At 38.4% G+C, this 21,195-nt stretch overlaps 1 protein-coding gene across 3 annotated transcripts in view; it reads left to right on the plus strand.

Moving 5' to 3' along the window:
• Positions 1–826: 826 nt before the first annotated feature.
• The window catches only part of ptk2bb (protein tyrosine kinase 2 beta, b), a 36,344-nt gene continuing 15,975 nt past the window's right edge, over positions 827–21,195 (plus strand). Inside the window, exons 1-17 of one of the 3 annotated variants that reach the window (XM_012855877.3) lie at positions 827–946; positions 13,021–13,256; positions 14,138–14,316; positions 14,426–14,513; positions 15,936–16,015; positions 16,215–16,277; positions 18,232–18,286; positions 18,405–18,545; positions 18,659–18,733; positions 19,589–19,690; positions 19,829–19,946; positions 20,045–20,087; positions 20,177–20,205; positions 20,288–20,332; positions 20,427–20,524; positions 20,902–20,983; positions 21,076–21,176. In XM_012855877.3, coding sequence (XP_012711331.1) covers positions 13,059–13,256; positions 14,138–14,316; positions 14,426–14,513; positions 15,936–16,015; positions 16,215–16,277; positions 18,232–18,286; positions 18,405–18,545; positions 18,659–18,733; positions 19,589–19,690; positions 19,829–19,946; positions 20,045–20,087; positions 20,177–20,205; positions 20,288–20,332; positions 20,427–20,524; positions 20,902–20,983; positions 21,076–21,176 — 1,497 coding nt within the window. In that variant the 5' untranslated portion in view covers positions 827–946; positions 13,021–13,058. Of the gene's footprint in view, positions 947–7,069; positions 7,214–13,020; positions 13,257–14,137; positions 14,317–14,425; positions 14,514–15,935; positions 16,016–16,214; positions 16,278–18,231; positions 18,287–18,404; positions 18,546–18,658; positions 18,734–19,588; positions 19,691–19,828; positions 19,947–20,044; positions 20,088–20,176; positions 20,206–20,287; positions 20,333–20,426; positions 20,525–20,901; positions 20,984–21,075; positions 21,177–21,195 lie in introns of those variants that run through there. The other 2 variants (XM_012855879.3, XM_012855878.3) reach the window with 2 other exon arrangements.

Consider the following 21,195-nt stretch of genomic DNA (forward strand, 5'->3'; position numbering starts at 1 on the left):
TTATTATCACTTTTATTATTATCATCATAAATACCACAGAATATCATGATAAAATCGTAGGGCACACCCCTAATTACAGGCGCTGTTATATTATGTGTAACCTGATTCGTGATAATCTTGTTATCTTAATATTAATCTTGTTTTCAGTCAGACTCTGGATATCCTATAGTCTTATAAACGTTGTTATTGTGCACTAAACATTATTTACATTATTACGTCAACAACTTCCATCTCATACTTACCAAATTATTTTCAATTGATTTATTTTTAATCTTTATATTTTCTTTAACTTGACATCTATTTTTATTTTTATCGCGTCACTTTAAACAAAAAAAGTAGTAGGATTCAACAAAAGTTGAACGACGCCCGTCAATAATTAAAGCGCACAGCACCGCCTGCTGGTCAAATTGTGAAATCGCAACTCATCAACTCATCAAAAAGAAAAGAGACAAGGTCCAATGAATGAGAACAAACGAAAAAAAAAAAAAAAAAAAAAAAAACTTGAACACCAGAATTTCGATTGTGGTTTTATTTGCAAGTAGCCTACTTTTATGCTTTTCATATCAACATCAAAGCTTAATCGAATGAAACTGATCAACACCATGTTCTGCGTGTAACATGGTGTCATTACAAACTTATTCGCACTTATTAAAGAAGTAAGGAAGGGGAATTATAGTGAAACTGATACGAAAATATTTATCATCGGATGGTTTTGCGTGTAAAAGAAGCCATATTCCGCCGTGTACAGCCAGGAAGCCGGGATTCCTGAAACAAGGAAGTGGAGCCACCTTATCTGAGGACTGCAGAGGTGAAGGAGTGGCCACCTGACACCTTCTGCTCCACTTTCTGACAGCGCAGGAGACGGTCTGCTCGGCCTGGTCGCTCCCGGAGGGATTTATATACTTCCTATCAAACTTTATTCCTGGGAGAAAATCAGCAAATTCGGGTGAGAGTCGAGATTAAGTTTTCTTTATGCTTTTTTTTTTTTTTTACTAAAGAAAATAATTTAATTTTAAAAATGTTTACAAAAGGCCTTAAGTTTATGGACGTAAAGGGAAAAAAGGAAAGCAACCGTAGATGCTTTGTTCTTTATGTCCTGTTGATTTTATTGTGAAAAAAACAAACTGCGTTTTTTTTTAATGCTCCAGTTTACGTTGTGTTAGTATTGGTTAAGTGTTATTTATGGGGATTGTAACGGCGCAAGTTGAAACGCGGTGCGCTTGTCTCTCTTTAGAGGGAACTTTGTTCTTGAGCACGGCAAGTCTGTGCAGGTGAGGAGGCCGGCCATCCGCATTCCAGGCCCTGGGGTTATAATGTTGCGACGCACAGACCCCCTGCTATCTGTTCAGAGCACAGGCATGTCTGAATGGGTTGTCTGGGTTTGGAAATGCGCCTTCACAACAACAGCTCTATTCTAAGGATTAGGAAATTAACTGTAATAAGTAAAGATGGCCATCTTTTAAATGTGGTTGTGTCCAAAATGATGTTGATTTCTTCAAGCAGAAGAGTTGTTCTTTCAAAGAAAGCCTAAAAGGTGATGGGTAGGGTCTAATGGATAAGAGCACCATGTACCAAGAAGTGCTATCTTATTCCACGTCAGGGTGGAACAGATGCTTGTACAGCCCGGAGTGCATGTCCTAACAGATTTTTTGCAAGCGTGTTTTTCCTTGCAACACTGAGCTGTACCTGGAAAGAAGGACGGTACAGAGAGATAGTGGTTTTCTACAGAGGCTCTATAGGAACACCAGGCATTTGTATGCTGATGTATTTGGGTGTTGAAAACACACTGCAATAAAAAAAAACAATAAAAGAAACCTTAACGTGACAGTACACTTCAACCTGACGAAGAAAAATATTGCTCATGGAAGAAGTTATGTTAGTTTCTCCTTCGTATCCCTAAATTGAAGATCCCATCGAGATCAGACGTGCCAACTTTTGAATCATTTACTGACAAATAACTAAACTTATTGATGTACATAGAGGCTTTGCATCTCATGAGAGAAAAGATGAAGTAAGCGATACTTTGAGTGTTTGGCAAAGTTTTTATCACATTTTTGTTTTATAAATGAAAACCTCAAACGTCAACGCATTTTCATGAGATTTAATGCAGTATTGTAACACAAAATAGTTTGTAATTGTGGAAAAAAGGAAGACATAAATGTATAAACGAATGGTTTTCAAACCTTTTTGTACACGGAATCAAAAATAAATGTGGTATGCCTTCGTATTTAACCCCCGTTAGTCTAACTGCAGGCGAGACAGGGATAAACATGGAAGAATTAAAAGTTATCTAACTATCTCTCAACCTTTACCGTCTCACACGATCTTAAAACTACAACGCGGGCTACAAGGGGCTGGCTACATCAAAGAGTTTTAAAGCACATGTTTAAGGTTACTCAAATGTTCTCTCTATATGTGTGTGTGTGTGTTGCAAGATGCTGGTCGAACACAAGCTGAGCCGCACGCTGTATACATGCAGCTTCCTCTTTCCTCAAGTGCTGTCTTGTTTAATGTTCCTGCCGCTCTGCCGGCCCCCGAGGAATTTCACTCTCATCTGTCACCGTTACCCTCGAGCAGATTATACTGCGTGTTTCAGTGCAGCACGGCAGTTCGCAGACAGCGAGGACACAGAACAGGAAGAACCAATCGGGAAAGAGGTGACCGGCTCAGTGTCCTGCTGACGCCTCTGTAGTAGTGAGATGTTGAAAGGGTTACTTCACACTGATTTGGCCTCACAGGAAGGGAAAAAAAAAACCTTCCTAGTGAAGATTTGTTACCATAACAAGTGTCAGCTGGAGAATGATAGGCGAAGGCAACATGTGCCTGGATTTTGTCTACATGGAAAGACAAGAAAAAAGGAAATTAATTATTTTCTTGCTGTTTTAGCTGTTCTAACAGCTGCTTTGCATGTTTGTAATGGTGAACGTCATACTTTAGGGAGCTCATCTGTCATTTGAACAGATTCAGAGGTTATGCCATGTTAACTAAACCATGTTTTATTTTCATATTAGTGGAATGGCAATTAAGAAACAACTGCTGCTTTTAATTACAGTAGACCAGGTTTTTACACTCATCTTTGACAAAAGGGTTAAAAAAGTTTAGACCCAGTTTAGATTTCAGGTTCATTTTTAATGAGCACAAGCAGTAGTCTTGTCAGCATTTCCCAATTAACTGGGATTATTTTTCTGTATGTCAACAGTTAAAATGAAAAAAAATTGTTCTGTGTTTTCTAGATATTGTTCTTATTTTCTTTTTTAGAAATGCATGTTAGAGTGCATTTATCTGTGAACCTGAGTGTCATTAACCCGACTTTCGCCAGATGGATTTTGTTCCGCTGAGCTCCACACATCCATCTGGACTCGCTGCCATTCAGAGGGATTTCAATACCACATAAAATGGATGACCCAATCAGGATTCGCACTGCACTGCCTCTTCTTGCAAATGCTATGGGATTTTCGTAGATGTGACGTATCAGAGAAGCAACTGTTTGGACTCAGACAACAATGGCGGCTCGCGGCGAGGAAGCAAGCAGTAACATCGATGCTGCTATTTCATCAGTGTGGTCCAATCTACCGAATATTAATTATTTAAAAGAACAACAGAGAATGGCTTTGACAGCTTTTGTTAATGGAAACGATGTTTTCGCCCTTCTCCCCATTTGGCAAGAGCTTGATCTTCCAACTGTAAAGATGACGGACAAGTGGTTTATCCAATCATATGCAATCATTTTTGATAAGGCACCTCCCTCTGAAATACATCTCCAATGGAGCAATCCCAGATGGATGTATGGAGCTCTGCGGACAGATCTGGCGAGAATCAGGTTAGAGTGTCACACTACAGCTGGAGAAAGCAAGGAAAAAGAAGAAAACATCAATCTTGATTACAAATTAAAAATGTCTAATTTCACAAATCTAATGTGCAGCAAAGTATAGTATATATTGCTAAAAAAAAACTTAAAAATCTGATTAAGAAGTTACCAGTTATCTATAAACTAAAGAGGCAGATGACTAATGCAGACACAAAGCAACTTTCTTCTGGCGTTAACCAAACGGCTTCACAGAGAGACTAAAACAGAAACCAGAACTGAAAAACACGTGGCTTACCAAAAGAATGTGTTGTTGTTTGCGCAGGAGAGTAAGGATCTCACACTGAGCAAAAGAAACCAGTGTTCAAACTGCTCCCCAGATCACCACAAAGTGCAATCTATATATTATAAGTGTTATGTTTAAATGCTAATCGAATAGAAGAGACAAGCTGATAAGTCACGGTGTTTCTCATCTTGTCATGTAAACTGACATATAAGAAAAAACACTTTACATGTGTCTAAACAGGAAAGAAATAAGCCCATATCGTTGAGATCCATTTCATGGGCGGTAAATATATGTGCTGTCTGTAAGTTGCAAGAATCACACTACAGAGTTTGTTTAACATGGTATAAATGGACATTAAATAACGTATATTACAGTATCAGATACAAAGGAAGGTGCTGCTGGAACATAATTTACCTCAAGGGGCATATCATGCAATATCCACATTTTTTTAGCCCTTAAATGCAGAAAAGTTGAATGTAGTCTCTCCAGGAGGTGCGGAGATATCTAAATATTCTGTTTGGGAGATATTGTTTGGCTTGTTTAGTTTTTTCTGTTTTCTGTTACCTCTTTTAACAATTACGTCACAGTATTTGCTGCTGAGCTGCTCAAAAAGTCATAGACTTCCAGCTTACCAGTCTTGTGAATTTGTCACTTTCATTTATTTTTATTTTGTAGTCCAAGCACTACAAAAAGGCAACTAAAAGTAAGTAAAATATTCTTGAAGCTAGTGTGTTTGTCCTTGATTTGAGCAGCAAGTTTAAGATGTTTAAAGTTTTAATGCCCATGGAATGAGTATTCAGATGCCTAAAATAAGATAATTAGATATACAGCACTTGAAATGAGACGATGGAGATGAGTTGTTCAAATTTAAAGTGCAAAAATCTTATTCCTCTGGCAAATAATCTTATTTACTTGCTCAAATCAAGGACAAATACACAAATTTTAAGAAAATTTTACTTAGTTTTACTTCCATTTTTGCAGTGAGCTCACGGATGCCGAAACCAAAAGTGGACGTGAAAGCGAAAATGTTCAGTTGTTGGGTGTGTTAACTCATACAATTCATTACACAGTCACCCGGGATACTACGAGCTGCTCTTCAACGAACCTCAGAACAGGGCAAAAGATGGGCTGTGGGGGTAAATTAACGAGGAATTCAGACCAAAGCATTGCAGTTCCCCTTTATATAGGCAGCAACTGAATGGTTTAAATATGAAAAGGAGCATCATGGGATGCCTATCTCCAGTGGTCAATGGACGAGAGGCAGGTTACACCCTGGAAAGTCAATGTTCTTCAAATCACATTCTTGGGTTGTAGCCAGGTCCAAGCTGTGAAAGCAAAGACATGCGGTTATCTATTCACAGCCTCGGATGATGATGATCATAAAGTCACATAAACCTACAGGTTGGACATTCGGCAATGCACAATATCACTTTCCTGTTGGTCTAAAACTGTTTCAGTGAAAGAAAACTGTAAAGACTGTCAAATACAAAGGCACGACTTAAGCATTTTTAAGTGCCTCGCAATATAATGTTGACATTTGTAACTTTTACCCCACTAACGTTTTTGCCCTTTTCTAACAGACATGAAGGGGTGTTTAGTCTTTTGTTCACTGTGGAGAAACTTTAGCCCACTTTTCAGAAATATTTAAATTCAGTCACATTGGAAGGTTAAGGTCAGGCTACGGCACCTCGATCTGATTTAAGTCCAGAACTTCTAATGGTCTTAATCAGAGGTGACCTTGTCTTTGTGCTTTTGATCGTTGTTCAACTGCATCTGGGGTTATAGTCATGAACCTATGACCTAATATTCCCCTGCAAAGGCAGTGCTTTATATGGTATTCTGGGTTTTTAGTGACCTCACTACTACTACTCCATGTTGTCTCCTTTTGTGGATAATGGCTTTCGCTGTTTGCTGGATTAGTATAGCCTTAGGATTATTATATAACCCTTTCTAGACTGATAGATTTGACTAACTTGTTTATCACCTTTTCTTTAGATTCGAACATGATGTGTTGCTTTTTCAGATTTTTTGTATTTAATTTAATTTTATTCATATTGTTAGACAGGTTCTATTCGAAGGTATTTAAGTAATAATTTACTGATTCGGATAGCTTTTCACCCCCTGAAAAAAATATAAATGAAAATTTTATTTGCAAACAGACTTGCACATGTTCTCAGGTTATGTTTATCTGATATGAACATTTGTTGATAATCAGAAGCATTAAAGACTAAAAGAAAAGTATTCAAACCTTACTTTCGACCTATTAGTAGATCTAGTGCCCTGTAGGGCTGGTGCCTCTTTCCAGCAGTCACTGGGTACGAGGTGAGGTACAACCTGGACATGTCACCGGTTTCAGATGATCAATAAACCTACTTGTGTTTTTGGACTATGGAAGGAAGCTGCAGCACCTGGAGAGAACCCGCACATGCACAGGGAGAACATGGGAGAACTCAAAGCAAAGAGAGCCCAGGCTGGAATTTGAAACAAGGATCTTCTTACTGCAAGATGGCAGTATTACCAACTCTTCTACCGTTGCAGCCCGTGTTTTCTTTTTCAAACAAGCAAACAAACAACAAAAAATATGCCAGTGATCGATATAATAAGCTACACTCGCTCTGTTCTTGCATTGGGCGTGTTTCTGTTCTGCTCGGTATAAATAATTTGTCCTTCTGTCTCTCGGAGAATGCAGGATATTTTGACAGAAAAGACTTGGCTATTTTCTAAACACTTGGAATCTCGGCGTTTACTAAATGTTTCTGCGATGTTAGTCAAGATATATATTTACAAGTCAAGCATTCTTCTTGTACTAATCTGTGGGATTGCTGGGACCCCTTCATTGGGCCACAGACAGCCAGATGATGGTGCAACATGCTTCGCTCTTGTCCTCTCAGCCTGTCTCCCTCTTCTCTCTTCCTCGTTGCACGCACTCGCACATAAAAACACGCCTACATGATCTTGCTGGGGAATTCGTGGCCTCAGGCTAACAAAACACAACCTAACAGCGGTGGAAGAGCCCTGAGAGAAACTAACGCAAACTCAGCACGCCTCACAGCGGCCTAACAGCATGGAGCTGCTCAGTTATGACGTTTAAAAGGCCTTTTCCTCACCAGCGGGGTTGCAAGGTGGGTAATTGGCAGAAATCTCGTGGTCAGGGTAGATGTCTGTCTTTGCGAGATTGTTTCTAAACATGCTGAGTCAAAGAGCAGCAGGGAGTTCTCAGAGACTCAAAGTAACTATTTCTAATAGCATTTTTTCTGTTGCTTTCAGCGAAGGTGCGATTTGTAGACTTGGGAATACAACTCAACGGTTACAAGGTGTGTGTTTATGTAGCAGTATAATAAAGAATTATCATCATTTACAATCACCGACCCTAGCCATGTTTGTTTAAGCCAGGTGGTCAGAGGGTATTCTTGCATTGCTGGAGGGCCTTTCTCATATAGGAACAGAGGTCCAGAAATCTTTAGAAGCTGTTGGTGGAAACAAGAGCTTAAGTTCACTGTTATTCTATATAAGAAATAAATATGATAAATGAGGCTTTAAGATTGTGGAAACAAATAGAAAAGGGATGAAAGGGTTACAGACTTAATACCTGTGTAGATTCTCAGTTATCCGGTCATTGTGAACAGGTTTATATCAGAGGCAACTGGACTTTTGTTCAGTTCTTTCTGAAATGGTAAATGGCATGTACTTGTATAGCACTTTAACTAGTCTTGACGACCTCCAAAGCGCTTTAAACTACAGTTTAGTCATTCACCCATTAACATACATGGTGGTGAGCTATGCTAGTAGCTACAGCTGCCCTGGTGGGCCCTGACAGAGGCAAGGCTGCCATACACCGGCACCACCACCGCCAGCAGACAATGCAGGTGAAGTGTCTTGCCCAAGGACACAACGACAGAGCGGGGGATCAAACCGGCAACCTGCCAATTGCAGGACAAACTCCCTAACCTCTACGCCACCATCGTTGAAAGACTCCTGGAAAGCCATCGAAACATTTTCAGAAAGAACTGTACGAAAGTCCGGTTGCCTCCAATTTAAGCCTGTTTGCTGGTGCAAACTTAATATTTAAATTTTACTGATGTACCAAACTAAAGTGCAGCATTTTGGTATTTTGGTAGTTTCAGTATAAGACAGAAGGTAGTATACTGTACTTAGTAGTCCAGAATATTGTTAATGGTTAGTAATGTGTTCAAAATTAGTTTTCAAGCTGAAGTAGAATTGAAATAATATGTGGATAAGCTGCCACTTGCAAACTGTGCAGTACCTTATCTTTCCATCGTCAGCAACCACCTCCTCCTATAACACCTGGAACACGCCTTTTACTAAACCACCGGGACATTCTTTACGTTTCTCTGCACAAAAGTAGTTTAATGAAAATTCCATGGCCGCTTTACTGAACATAATGTATCTAACATTCTGTCACTTATATTTTCATATGGAAATAAATAAATCATCCAGCCATTGTCTGTACCTACTTAGCAGGTACTTGGAAGGGGGCAATGATGATTAGAGTTTTTTACTCTCTAAATTTAATTGACTCTCTTTGTTCAGGCAGTTTAGTCACAATTTCTCTGTAATCATACAAACCATAAATATGATTGATTAAAAAAAAAAAGGACCAACAGAAAAATTGAAACAAGTTAAAGATTTGCTTCTCGGAGCCTGACGTTATATTTCTAAAGATAACCAAGACATCTGGCTATGTTTTATATGAGTGCATAGTTGACTAAAACAGGAACAGCCTTTTTTCTTCAATGTATCATGGTTTATGATGTGCCCCCATTTTGTAAAGGGGTTTGATCAAGATGAAGTGTGTAAAATTTACTCTGTCCTAACACAGTCATAGTAAGTTACTTCACCCACATTTCACTGTCTTGATTTCTTTCTTGTTCCATTCTTAATGATCTTCTAATCATCTTGGGTTGAATGTTCAATACATAATCAGAAAATACAGTAGCTTGGGGTACTCTGCCATGCCAGCCACTTCAAGCACTTGGCAGGCTGAGGCAAAATAATCTTCCTCAGTGCAGGAGACAAAGTGTCTGCATGGTGTAGCATGATATAAAAAAATTAGTTTAGAATTGGACTGGTGGAGAATGGGATCTGGGCTTTTATTATCCAAATCCAGCTCTGGGCTTTGTCAATGACTCTTCTAGGAGCATGAATGTGCTCATTTGATTCAAAAGAGACAAACAGCGGCACATGGTAACAGAATGTATTATCTGTGTCTAGCAAGTCAAGTGGCTTTATATATTTAAATTTTGATCCAGTTTGGGCCACTGCTTGAGAAGCATAGTGTCAGTCTATTTGAGCAACAATTATCAGTAACATAAAATAAATCAGACGTATTGACTGAATCCCTGTCTGCCATTTAAAGTAGCTTTGCAAACCACTTATTTGCTCCCCAATGCACATTTTCTTTTCTTTTGTATGTATACTTGCCCAAGAGTTAGATTTGAAGTTCACTACCACTTTTATGTATATCATATTTGTGGATTACACGTGCAGTCTATGCTTGGCTAAAATATTAGCATTATGGGACACAAGGAGTCCAGAATGACTACATTAGGCCATTTACCCATTTTCAGAGGGCTTAATCACACCTTTCCCAATTATGAACTTTCCAAAATCTTATGAATACAATTACCGGTATAGAAATAAATTATAGAAAATGGCAGATATGCTAGGTTTAAATCAGAAAATGTTTTGTGTTTTTCGGTCACAGCCGTATTTCGCCATTGTGGGACAACAAAGACATCCATCCATCCATTTTCTAACATGTCTATCCCTTGTGGGGTTGTGAGGGTTGCTGGTGCCCATTTCCAGCTGACAATGGGCGAGAGGTGGGGTTCACCCTGAACAGGTCGCTATTCTATCGTAGGGCACATCAAAGACATTTCTATTCTATTCTATTCAGTCTTTCTAATATCAACGATACATATAATGACAAAGAGGGAATGTAAGAGTGTTTCAAAGAATATCCAAAGACATGTAAAAAATAAACTACATCATATCATATGCTGCCCACTGAAGACACGTATTCAATAGAGTCTGATATAAGGATTTTGTAAACTGACGTTTTTTTTCTAATGAGTTCAGAAAAGAAACTGCTTTGGAAATAATCTTTTAAAGTACTGGAAACTCCTCGAAGATTTGGGTGTAAAATCCATCAAAGTCAATTTTCACTTTGACAAACTTCACTCATTTCCTGAGAGAGTGTGGTGTAGCAACAGTGGTATTTGAAATTAAACCAGTCGGAAAAAAGAACTATATTTATTCTGGTAGCATTTGTTTGGAGTAGTTACCCAGGAGAAGGTACAAGGACCCTAAAAAAATGTTGCCTAAGGTACTGGGTTAACCATTAAAATTGAATTCAGGTGTTTCATAACTGCATGGCCACAGAAAGTGCGGCTATTCTGCTTCTACAAACATTTCTGAAAGAATGGGTCGCTCTCCTTGGCTCAATGCATTCCACCGTGTTACCATAATAGGATGTCTCCTGTGCATTAAGCCCAGTTGTGAAATTTCCTCATCCACGGTCAACAATTAGTGGTAATAAAACAACGTGGAAGCAAATAGGACCAATATTAACACAGCCACAAAGTGTTAGACGGTTAAAACACACAAAGCAAGTTTGGTTGATGCCGAGGAGCAGAGTGCGCTAAGATTGCCAACTTTCTCTAAAGTTAACAGTTATAGACCTTCAAACTTTATTTAGTGTTCAGAATAGCTAAAGATCAGTGCTTAGAGAGCTTCAGGGAACGGTTTTCTGAGTCTGAGCAGCTACAGCAATATAACTAAGCGCAATGCAAAATGGCAGATGCAGTGGTGCAAAAGAAAAACTAGAGCAGCGGAGATATGTTTTCTGGAGTGAATTATGCCTCTCAGCCTGGCCATCTAATGGATGAGTCTGGGTTTAACATTTGCTCAGAGAACTGTTTTTAACGTTTAAGTGCATTATGTCAAGTGGAAGGCGTGTGCAGAAGGGATTTTAAGGTGTGGGGCCGTTTTGCTGGAGTTGGGCTCGGTGCCTTAGTTCTTAAATGTTTAATTATTTCTGAACTCTTAATGCTTCAGCAAGCCAAGGCAATTTGGATAATTTCATGCTCTCATCTCTGTGAAGACAATTTGGAGATGATTCCCTCCTGTGCTGACATGACTGTGCACTTAGCAAGGTCTATAAGCACATGGATGAGCAGGTTTGGTGTGGGAGAAATTGGAAGCCATGACATTAACCTGACGGAATATTTTTCGGATGAATTAGACTCAAGACTGTGGACCAGATCTTCGTCTCCAACATCACTGGCTGACCTCAGAAATTACTTAATTATTTTTTTGTCGAATAAACACAAAATCAAGCTTTGTGGAAAGCCTTCCCAGGAGGTTTAAAGCTGTTATAGATTTAAAGAGTGGGCCAACTTCATCATAAACCCAATAGAGTGTGAACTTGGTATTATTAAAGTACATATCTGTCTAAATGACAGTGACCCGATACTTTTGATAGTACAATATCGGTAGATCATTTTTTAGTATTTTTATGAAATCTTTATTGTAACAGCTAGTCTCATTGGGACACATATTTAAAAACTTTTGCAGAACTGCAATATACAACTTACTATAATACAGTGTTGTGCACAAAACTGGTGAAGATTCTCAGTCATCCAGGTCATGGTCATTCCAAAAAAAGTAAAAAACAAAGCAACTGGACTTGTTTTTCGTAGTTGAAGACATTTCGCTTCCTCTCCAGGAAGCTTTCTCAATTCAAAAAGTCTGGAGTAATGTGGAGTAACAAGCTTTATACTCCTGTTCAAACAAAGACCTTGTCTTAGAAAACATGCAAATTCAACCAAAACCGGTCCACCCCTTAATAATGGGCGGTCGTTAAAGCCATTAAACCAGCAGATTGGACCGAAACTGCATAAAATGTTGTGCATAAAATGCTAAATAATTAACAAAAAAACAGAAATTAAAGATCATGAGTAAAAATCTTTTGACGATACAAGATTTGAACTAAGGAAAACTAATCAGCAGATTGTGCTTTCTGCTGTTTGCCTTGAAAGGCCTATTTGTTAATGGGGATAAAGCATCCTAAATTAACCCTCTCACAAACCATCAGAAGCTGTTATGAATGATAATGAATTCCAGGTATCTGCCTGTTTTTATTGCAAAGGCTTTCCACTTGACCTGACATGAATTTCAGGAATTAAGGTCTCTCCAATTAATGACTCAACATGACTACAGACTGATGTTGATAAAAATTTACAAATGATCAATTTAAATACCGTATTCAAAGGGACATAACTGTTTTTGGTTTCAGATGGGACTGTTTACCACATGTACTTTGCGTAAAAAAAAAACTTTTGTGTTTTGTGTTTGTCTCTTTGTAAGGTAACAGTAGCCTCAAATTGGTAGAGCTAATGGCTGCTATCATAATACCATTGAAGCTGGTGGTTTATTATATTGTCTTTGTAGAGTGTAGACTGTTATTTTTGATAAAATAAGTCCCATCCTTATTGCTTTTCCAGCATGGATGAAATATCAGTTTCATCTGGTGAATTGACCTTTCTTGTTGAATGCCTGTTTTGCTGCTCCACCAGCGTTTTGTTTGATAAATATTGCAGGTTCAGGCTTGGCAACACAAATATGGGAAACATGCAGTCTGTCATGAATCATTGCACCCATGTGGCACAAGATCAGAGGATAAATATGAAGCAAAGCACATGAAACCTTACTGTAGTAGTATGATAAAGATAGTCAGAGAACAGTGTCCTCTGGTGATGTTCTATTTGCAGGTTGACACACGGTTTGTTTTGATTCCATTTATTAATTGCAGACTTTAAAAACCTCACAGTTTCTGTCGAATGCCTTCAGTTGTCCTTAAGTCAAATGTTGTTTTTTTTTGTTTTTTTTCGGTTTGTTTGGTTGAAAGGATGATGTGGGCGTGACAGCGCCAACCTGGTTGTAACAATGTACGAGGTGATGTCTGGTGAGACCCTGGCCTGGAAAGGAGCCAGTCCAAGACAAAGTGGCACAGACACCGGCTCTGAAAGCGAGTTCACTGAGGAGGGAGGACCGGTAAAAATCCTCAAGGTGTGCTTCTGCACCAACAACAACCTGGGAAAGAACTTCAAGCTGGTGAAATGTAACAGTGCATGGAAAATCCAGGTGAGAGCGTGCCATTGCATGTATAGGAGAAGAAGCGTCTGAAGGAGGAGATGATGATATAAAAATGTTTCTGTGATTGCTTTGATGATAAATTCTGGTAGACAGTGGTAAAGATTAAGAATGATGTTTTAGTTTTTAACTCTGTATTAGCCAAAAAAAGTTAAGATAAGATAAGATAGTCTTTATTGATCTCACAATGGAGAAATTCACTCGTCACATCGGCTCATACAAGAATATAGAGATCTATATAGATATAGAGCTATATATTAGCTATATAATATATATAGAATAGAGATGATATCGATATATAACCTATATATACTTTTACTTATAATATATATATCTAAAGCATATATATATACTTATATATAAGTATATATATATGTTTATATATATATATATATATATATATATATAAACATATATATATATACTTATATATATATATATATATACATATATCTATACGCCTACATACATACGTACCTACACGTATGTATGTGCATATACATTCGTGTATACATTTGTACATACATACATACATGTGTACTGACTTATGTTCTGGTGTTGATAGCAGCAGAATTCACTACATCAGGATTATTCCACAGGTTGTAGTACAGTGTATTAAATAGATTATTGTACATTAGTTATTGCACATTACTTATTACAGTTATGGTTACAGTTATAGTGCAGCATTGTATAATCTGATAGCAGCAGGAATGAATGACCTGCGGTAACGTAGGTAAAAAGGGGTTAATGTTAATTTTCTTTGTCAGTAGTAGTTAAGATTAAAGATGTGACAAATTCAATTCAAACGTTTTAAAGGAGGAGAAAGGAAACCTGTACTAAACATTTGCCAATTGTGTTTAATTTTCCCTCAGGCCATCATACGATCAATCCTGGTCAGCGGTCGATTGGGGCCCAACGTTGAACTCTCAAACTGTTACGGTCTTTTATTGAAGCACTTAAAGTCCGAAGAACTTCACTGGCTGCATCCAGATCTGACGGTTGGTGAGGTTGAACAACGCTACGAGAGTCATCACGTGGAGGCTGAGTGGAGGTGCAGGAAGATTTTCAGGCCTTTTTCGTTGCATAGACCATTCTTGTGATGTACGATATAGCACAAGCACATGTCTAATATTAATACCTTTCCTCTTTTTTGGGTGCAGGTATGACCTTAGGATCAGATACATTCCGGTCAATTTCCTGGACAGGTTTCAAAAGGACAGATCCACCTTTCTCTATTTTTACCAGCAGGTACTGAATTAAATTCTCACTCTGTCGTTGTCTTTCTCGCTCACCTTTTCAGCTCTGATAACAAATGTGTTGAAATTAGGGCTTTGTGACAGCCACGCCCTGTTATTGAATATGTTGTCCTTAACCCCCTTTGTGACAGATATTGCATTATACTTAGGGGCTATTGTTTTTTTTTTTTCAGAACATTGTGCCCAACCTTTAACGTTTTGGCTAATGCAGAGAGCAACTTCAGAAGTTGCCTAATATTTCCACATAATCTTCTTTCTTTATGGTGTTATCTATTTTGTGAAGTACACCAGTCTCTCTTGTAGAAAGAAAGATAGTTTGTTGTTGCCACCCTTGTTCTTCACAGTGGAGAACGAGTTCTCAGGCTTGCAAGCTTCCCCCTTTTTCCACCAAATGTATCAGTAGTCGTTATAATCAAACACTTCATGTCTCCAGAAATGAAGATCTTTTTCCTCACTCATTTGCCAATAGCAATGTAGCTTTTTATCTTATTCTGGAGTAATGGCTATCTCCTCACTTATTGGTGTTTTAGGCCCATCTATGTTACACTGGGCTTTTTGAAACTTTATTACCAGCTTATGCCAGCGACAGAAACCGTCTCCTCCTTGAATATTATGATTGTTGTATATTCCCATAGAATTTATACTTGCAAAAAAACGTATCACATTTAGACATCTGGAAATTGTATCCTAAGATGAACCCAACTTGCAGAGGTCCCCAATCAGCCCATGTTTTTTTCCATGATATCACACAATGAAGCTGCTCCTCCACAGGTGTGCCACCATTTAACTCAGATATTGTGAGTTAATGTATTAGAGGCTGGCAAAGCCAGAACATGGTCATCTCATTTGGGCTTTCCCAAATTCTTTGAAGTTATGGGAATTTTAGTGCACGTAAACATCTGGAATTGAAGAACGTCAATACAATTTCTAAAAAAAACAAAACTCCTTTTGTCATTATTCTGGGCTATTAAGGACATAGAGGTTATTTTTGAAATCTTTGCGGACCTAAAATAGTCAGATTTAATGTTAGACGGTGAGACAAACAAGGTTTTGTGCATTTTTATACAGCAAATATAAACATCTGGTTCCTGCTGTACAAAACAACTAATTATATCAATATTATTAGAATATAAAATATTTAGTATTTTATAAAGTTTGTGCTGTAGCGTTCAGAAAGAAACTATGGAACCGTGCCTAAAAACTGTAAAAGCAAGTAAAATAAACGCTGATGTACGGTACATAGGAATCTCAGAAACTAAACAATGGTGAAAAAGGTTTTTCTTTATTAAATAGTAAATAATACTAAATAAGTAAATAATAAAGACGTTTTTCTTTATTATTTACAGTGTAACTGTTGAGTTAGGGGACAATATTTCCATTTCTCTGAGTAACAGCAGGTAATTTTTCATTACAGGTGCGTAGTGACTACATGCAGTATCATGCCAACAAGGTCAGCGATGGGATGGCCATGCAGCTCGGCTGTTTGGAGATCAGGTGAGTCACTGCATTCCTCAGCTCGCGAGTCAATGAGTTGTTTGAATTCAGGGTGCTTTGTGCGTGGGCTTCACTGCAGCTGCTTTGCTTAACTTTTTCTTGTACATGAATTGCATAACATAAAATCATTGCCAGTCTAAATAGCTGACATTTGTTTGCAGAATCTAGCAGATGCTTACATGCCACTTTGTCTTCACAGGAGGTTCTATAAAGACATGAATGCAAAAGGCCTTGAAAAGAAATCTAACTTTGAACTGCTAGAGTAAGTTTTTACACTTTGCTGCACCTGTTCTGAAGTAAAATTGTCTTTTTGTATTTGACGATCAAATGGCTCCGAACTTCTCCAAAATAAGGTTTTAGGCTGTTAAAATCCGTGTGAATGTTAGAAACTGTATTCCCTGATGTTAGGCGACTATTCAGGCAAGTGGAAAAAAAAGATCAAAGACAAAGAAAAAAAGACAAAATCTGACAAGTAAGCAGAGAAGAAAGGCTATACTAAGCTGTAAGTGGGTCAAACAACTGGGCAAACGGGGGCAAACAACAAAAGAGAAAATGTGCATCCTAATCACTATCAATAGAATGAGCTTTATATAATAGATTTCTAAATTAAAATTGAAAATAAAAATAAAAAGTTTACCAGAAGGAACAAAACTTATATTCTGAAAGAGACAAGACGATGTTGCTTCGGTTAGAGTAGTTACAGAAACAGGAATAGAAAACATATAAAGTTAGGAACAAATAAAAAAGATCTAAATATTTGGAAAAATGGGAATTTGAGCTACAGAGTATTTATATATCATAAAGGTCTGATTTGTGACTTGCATGACTGAAAAGTTTAAGGAAGAGTGACAAGAAGACAGTGGCGTCCCATTCGCAGTTTAGAAAGGATATAAGTGAAATGGCAAAAATGTGGATAAGGTAGTTCTGGTGTGATGGCATCAAAATTAATATTTTTGACCTACATGCAGAATGTGTCAGCAAAACACGGCAGAGGGAGCGTCACTTTCTTAAGCAGGGACAGGGAAGCTGTGCAGAGGCTGGGCTGATGAAGCAGAACAAACTACAGCCCCCAGATGTATCAAAAGACTTTACAAATGTATCGACTTCGGCATACCCAATAATAATCTAACACATTTTAGATTTTAAAAACAATTTAAAAACCATCAATCCATTTCCTTTAACTGTATTAGTATGCCCTACTTTATCTTGGTCTCTTCAATAAAAGTGCCCCAAAAATTTAATTCTGTGGCTGTATCGTCATAAAAACAGAAAAAGTTTAAAAGGGACATATCATGCAACATCCAGTTTTTTAGCCCTTAAATGCATTTTGTTATATACTTGGAGTCTCTATGGGTGCAGGAAAGGTGAATTTATTCTGTCCAAAGATATCTTTATATTCGGTTTGGGTCATATTTTTCAAGCCGTTCAGTTTTCTTTGTTGTTGTTTTTTTTTTTTTTTAATTGAACCTGGATCAACTGCGTCGAGGACTAAGGCCTCCATACATGGGTCGCGCTACCCGCTGCACCACCAGCACGCCAGTTTTCTTTGTTTTCTATTGTGTTTTTTGAACAATTATGTCACAGTGTTTGCTGCATAACTGCTAAACAAGGTCATGGACTTCCACCTTAACAATTTCACAAATCCACCATTTTTATACATGTTTTTGCTGTGGTTTTGTTGGCTAAGCTAAAGGATGCTGAAGCTACAAGTGGATAAGTTAAAATGTTTGGTTGTCGGGTGTGTTAACCCACATAGTTTATGATACCGTCCCCCAGCATACTACAAAAATGGCCGAATGGGGTGGAGTGGAACGCCCTACGACCAGGAAGTGGCACGGGGTGTGTAGTGCCTTCTTTAGATTTAAAGAGACGGTATAAAACGAGTTGCTCTCAGGTGTACCTCAGAACAGGGCTAAAAAGGGAGAACATGGGGGTAACTTAAGGAATGCAGACCAAAGCATAGCAGTTGCACTTTATATGGACTGCAACTGAAGTATTTCAAAGTGAAAAAGAAGAACTGAAAGCCTCCTGTCTCCTTCAAAGGGTATAATTATGTTTGCAGGCTGTGTAAATCCTTGACATGCTAAATAAACAAAAAAACAAAAAAACAACTCAACTAACCCAGACTAAGAAACAAAAGTTTGCGGACAGTGCTGTAGCTATCTTCAGCGCTTTGTGTCCCACTTTTTTTAACAGAACATGTCTGTGTCCTTTAGAAAAGAAGTCGGCCTGGACCTTTTTTTCCCACAGCAACTGATAAACAGCATGAAGGTAAACCTCTTAACCAATATTTACAGGCACCTGCAGATTACATTTTTTTTCATTGACATGAAAAAAATTACTCTAAATGTCTACGGTATGTAAACGACTGTTTGGGATTGTGATCCAGTCTAGGCAGCTAAGGAAGATGATCCAGCAAACATTTCAACAGTACGCAATGCTCAAGGAGGACGACTGTATGATAAAGTTCTTCGAGACCCTCAAGACGTTTATCAACTATGATGAAGAGGCCTTTCCATGTGAACTAGTGGTGAGTGGTGTAAAGCTCCTCATGAGCCATAAAATCCTACGGCTGTCATTGTCGGGCACTCCAAACACACAGTGTTGTACGTTAACATCACAAACCTTTGCGTCCGTCACCAGCAAGGCTGGAGTCTGTCTGTGGAGCTGGTCATTGGAGGAAGGGGCATTCGGCAACGTTCTCAGAAGGATTCAGCGGTAAGCGAAAAGATGTTTCCTAACCTGTCTCATTCCATGAATTTCTCCCAAATCGTTACGAGCATTGTAATATCTTCATGTTTGCTACTCGTTGCTGTGTTGTATCAGCTGTCTGTCTCACCTGGAAGGAAACTGCTTCCTTTAAAGCCGGTACCATTACCCTGTTCTGCTGCTAAATCGGGTTTTAGTGCCATCTGTTCCACTGGTCACCATGAGGATTTCTGCCGTCTTTCTGCATCTGTCTAAATCAACGTATCGGCAGCTCCAAGCTTTATTTATGAAAGCAGGAGGGATGAAGAAATAATCAGGCAGAACGTGTCATTTGTGTTTCACGGTTATAGTGGGAGGAAGCAGCTTCACACTTTACAAGAAGTGGCTAAAGTTTAAGTTCACACGGATTAAAGGGGAATTAATTCCCTCTCATAGTTCACAACTTAAAAATGCTGCGTTACTTCACACTCCAAGCCTGAACTAGGTGTTTGTTCGTCAATTTCTGGTGAGAAAACCACTTCTGAAAAAATAGTCATTAAATGTTGGTGTAAGATGTTTCGGCAGGGATTATTTATTGCATCATTGTGTGGCATTTGTAGTAAGGCCATTTGTTAATAGAAAGTGTGTTAAAACATGGCTTGATAAAGCAGCATTTTTGTGCTTTTCTGTCTCAAAGAGCAAGTAAAACGTCTGAAAGTATGACTCAAAAGCTGCCCGTTCAGACTACTTTTGTGAAAGTGGTCCCTTACAAACATCACGGGAAGAAATGACTTGTTTACAGCCATAAGTTGAAGCCTAATTATGTCACAAATCAAGCAATGCTCTTTCATCATAAACCAGCCTACCTGTCATTTTGTGCCACAGGCGTTATTCCTAACTGACTTCAAACAGATAAAGAAAATCCAGTGCTTGCCACAGAGCGACGGTAAGGCGCTCCTAAACATCAGCGTCGAAGGCGCCAAACAAGTAAGTGAAGCCAAAAAAAAAAGAAGAAGAAAAAAAGAAAAACCTCTAAAGGTTCCCTAAGTTATTGCTTAATTTAAAAACAACAAGACTCCAAGGATATTTGATCCTGCTTCCATCCTGCTCCATCTTCTTTAACAGAACCTGTCCATTAGTGTGGCTACGGTCCCTATGGCAGAGAACATGATGGATCTCATTGATGGATATTATCGGCTGGAAAATGACACGGACGACAGCGTTATTTACCGACCAAACAAAGGTGTGCTTATCTTACCACTGTCTGAAAATGGACAGCGATATCATGGATTGTAAATCAAGTTCTTCAAACAAATGTTCTAAAAAACTCTTTCCATCTAGACCACAACCCGGCACGGTCGTCCCTTCCTGACATCCCCACAAGGTGAGATGTTTTACCGGATCACCCTCTTAACACCCTTAAGGAGCCATAATTAAAAAGTCATGATTTATCTTGTTTTGTTCATTCAAAAGAGACCACAGCTCAGCCAGACACAGTATGGGTGAGTCTAAAACCTCTGATTTTCTACATTTTTTTAGTCGTGTGCGTCTTTATTCAAGGTTTCCCTCCTTTTGCTTTTTCAGGTTCTGATATTTATTGTGAGATTCTTGACGAGAGGCCAAAATCAGGTTTGTCTGAAGCTGTCACGCATGGCCGTTTTAAGATAAAAGAAGTCGAAACCCTTTTTTTTCCCAGTCCCTAAACATGTCTGTCTCACCGTAGCTGTGAAGTATGGGATTGATAGAAGTGACATTGTTCTGGGCCGAATCCTCGGGGAGGGCTTCTTTGGCGAAGTGTACGACGGAGTGTACAAAAAAGCTGTAAGTTAGTATTCAATGTCAATGTCATGGTCAACATTATTTATATTGCACGTTTAATACAGATGCCTCTGTCCAAAGTCCTGTACACAGCGACAACTAACTAATATAAATATGTATATACATACCAAATAATAAATAGACAACACAAAATGAGAATAGTTAAAAATTATGAGGTTCAAATACCAAAAATGCCTAAAACACTAAATCAATTTTTAAATAAATATTAAAGAATTATTTTATCATAAAGAATGATAAAATAATCTGCTCAGCCTATACAGAGTTAAACCTGTTAACCAAAATCAGACTTTACAACAGAGGCTGGACAGGAGACACATTTGGAGCCAGAAAACATATCTGTTCGTTGTTTTATTGGACAGAATGGCGAAAGAGTCAACGTGGCAGTAAAGACCTGCAAGGACTGTTCACCAGACGTGATGGAGAAATTCATGAGTGAAGCAGGTAACGAGGGCTAAAATTGGTTAAAAAAAAGAAAAATAAAGAATTTTTGCAGATGTGAACGATATTTATTAAGGATGAACTCTGCTTGGCAGTTATAATGAAGAACCTGGATCATCCTAACATCGTCAAGCTGATTGGAATCATAGAGGACGATCCTGTGTGGATCGTCATGGAGCTTTACCAGTACGGAGAGGTTTGTCCCAGCCCTTTGC

Source organism: Fundulus heteroclitus, chromosome 15, assembly GCF_011125445.2.
Source record: "Fundulus heteroclitus isolate FHET01 chromosome 15, MU-UCD_Fhet_4.1, whole genome shotgun sequence".
Lineage (NCBI taxonomy): Eukaryota > Metazoa > Chordata > Actinopteri > Cyprinodontiformes > Fundulidae > Fundulus > Fundulus heteroclitus.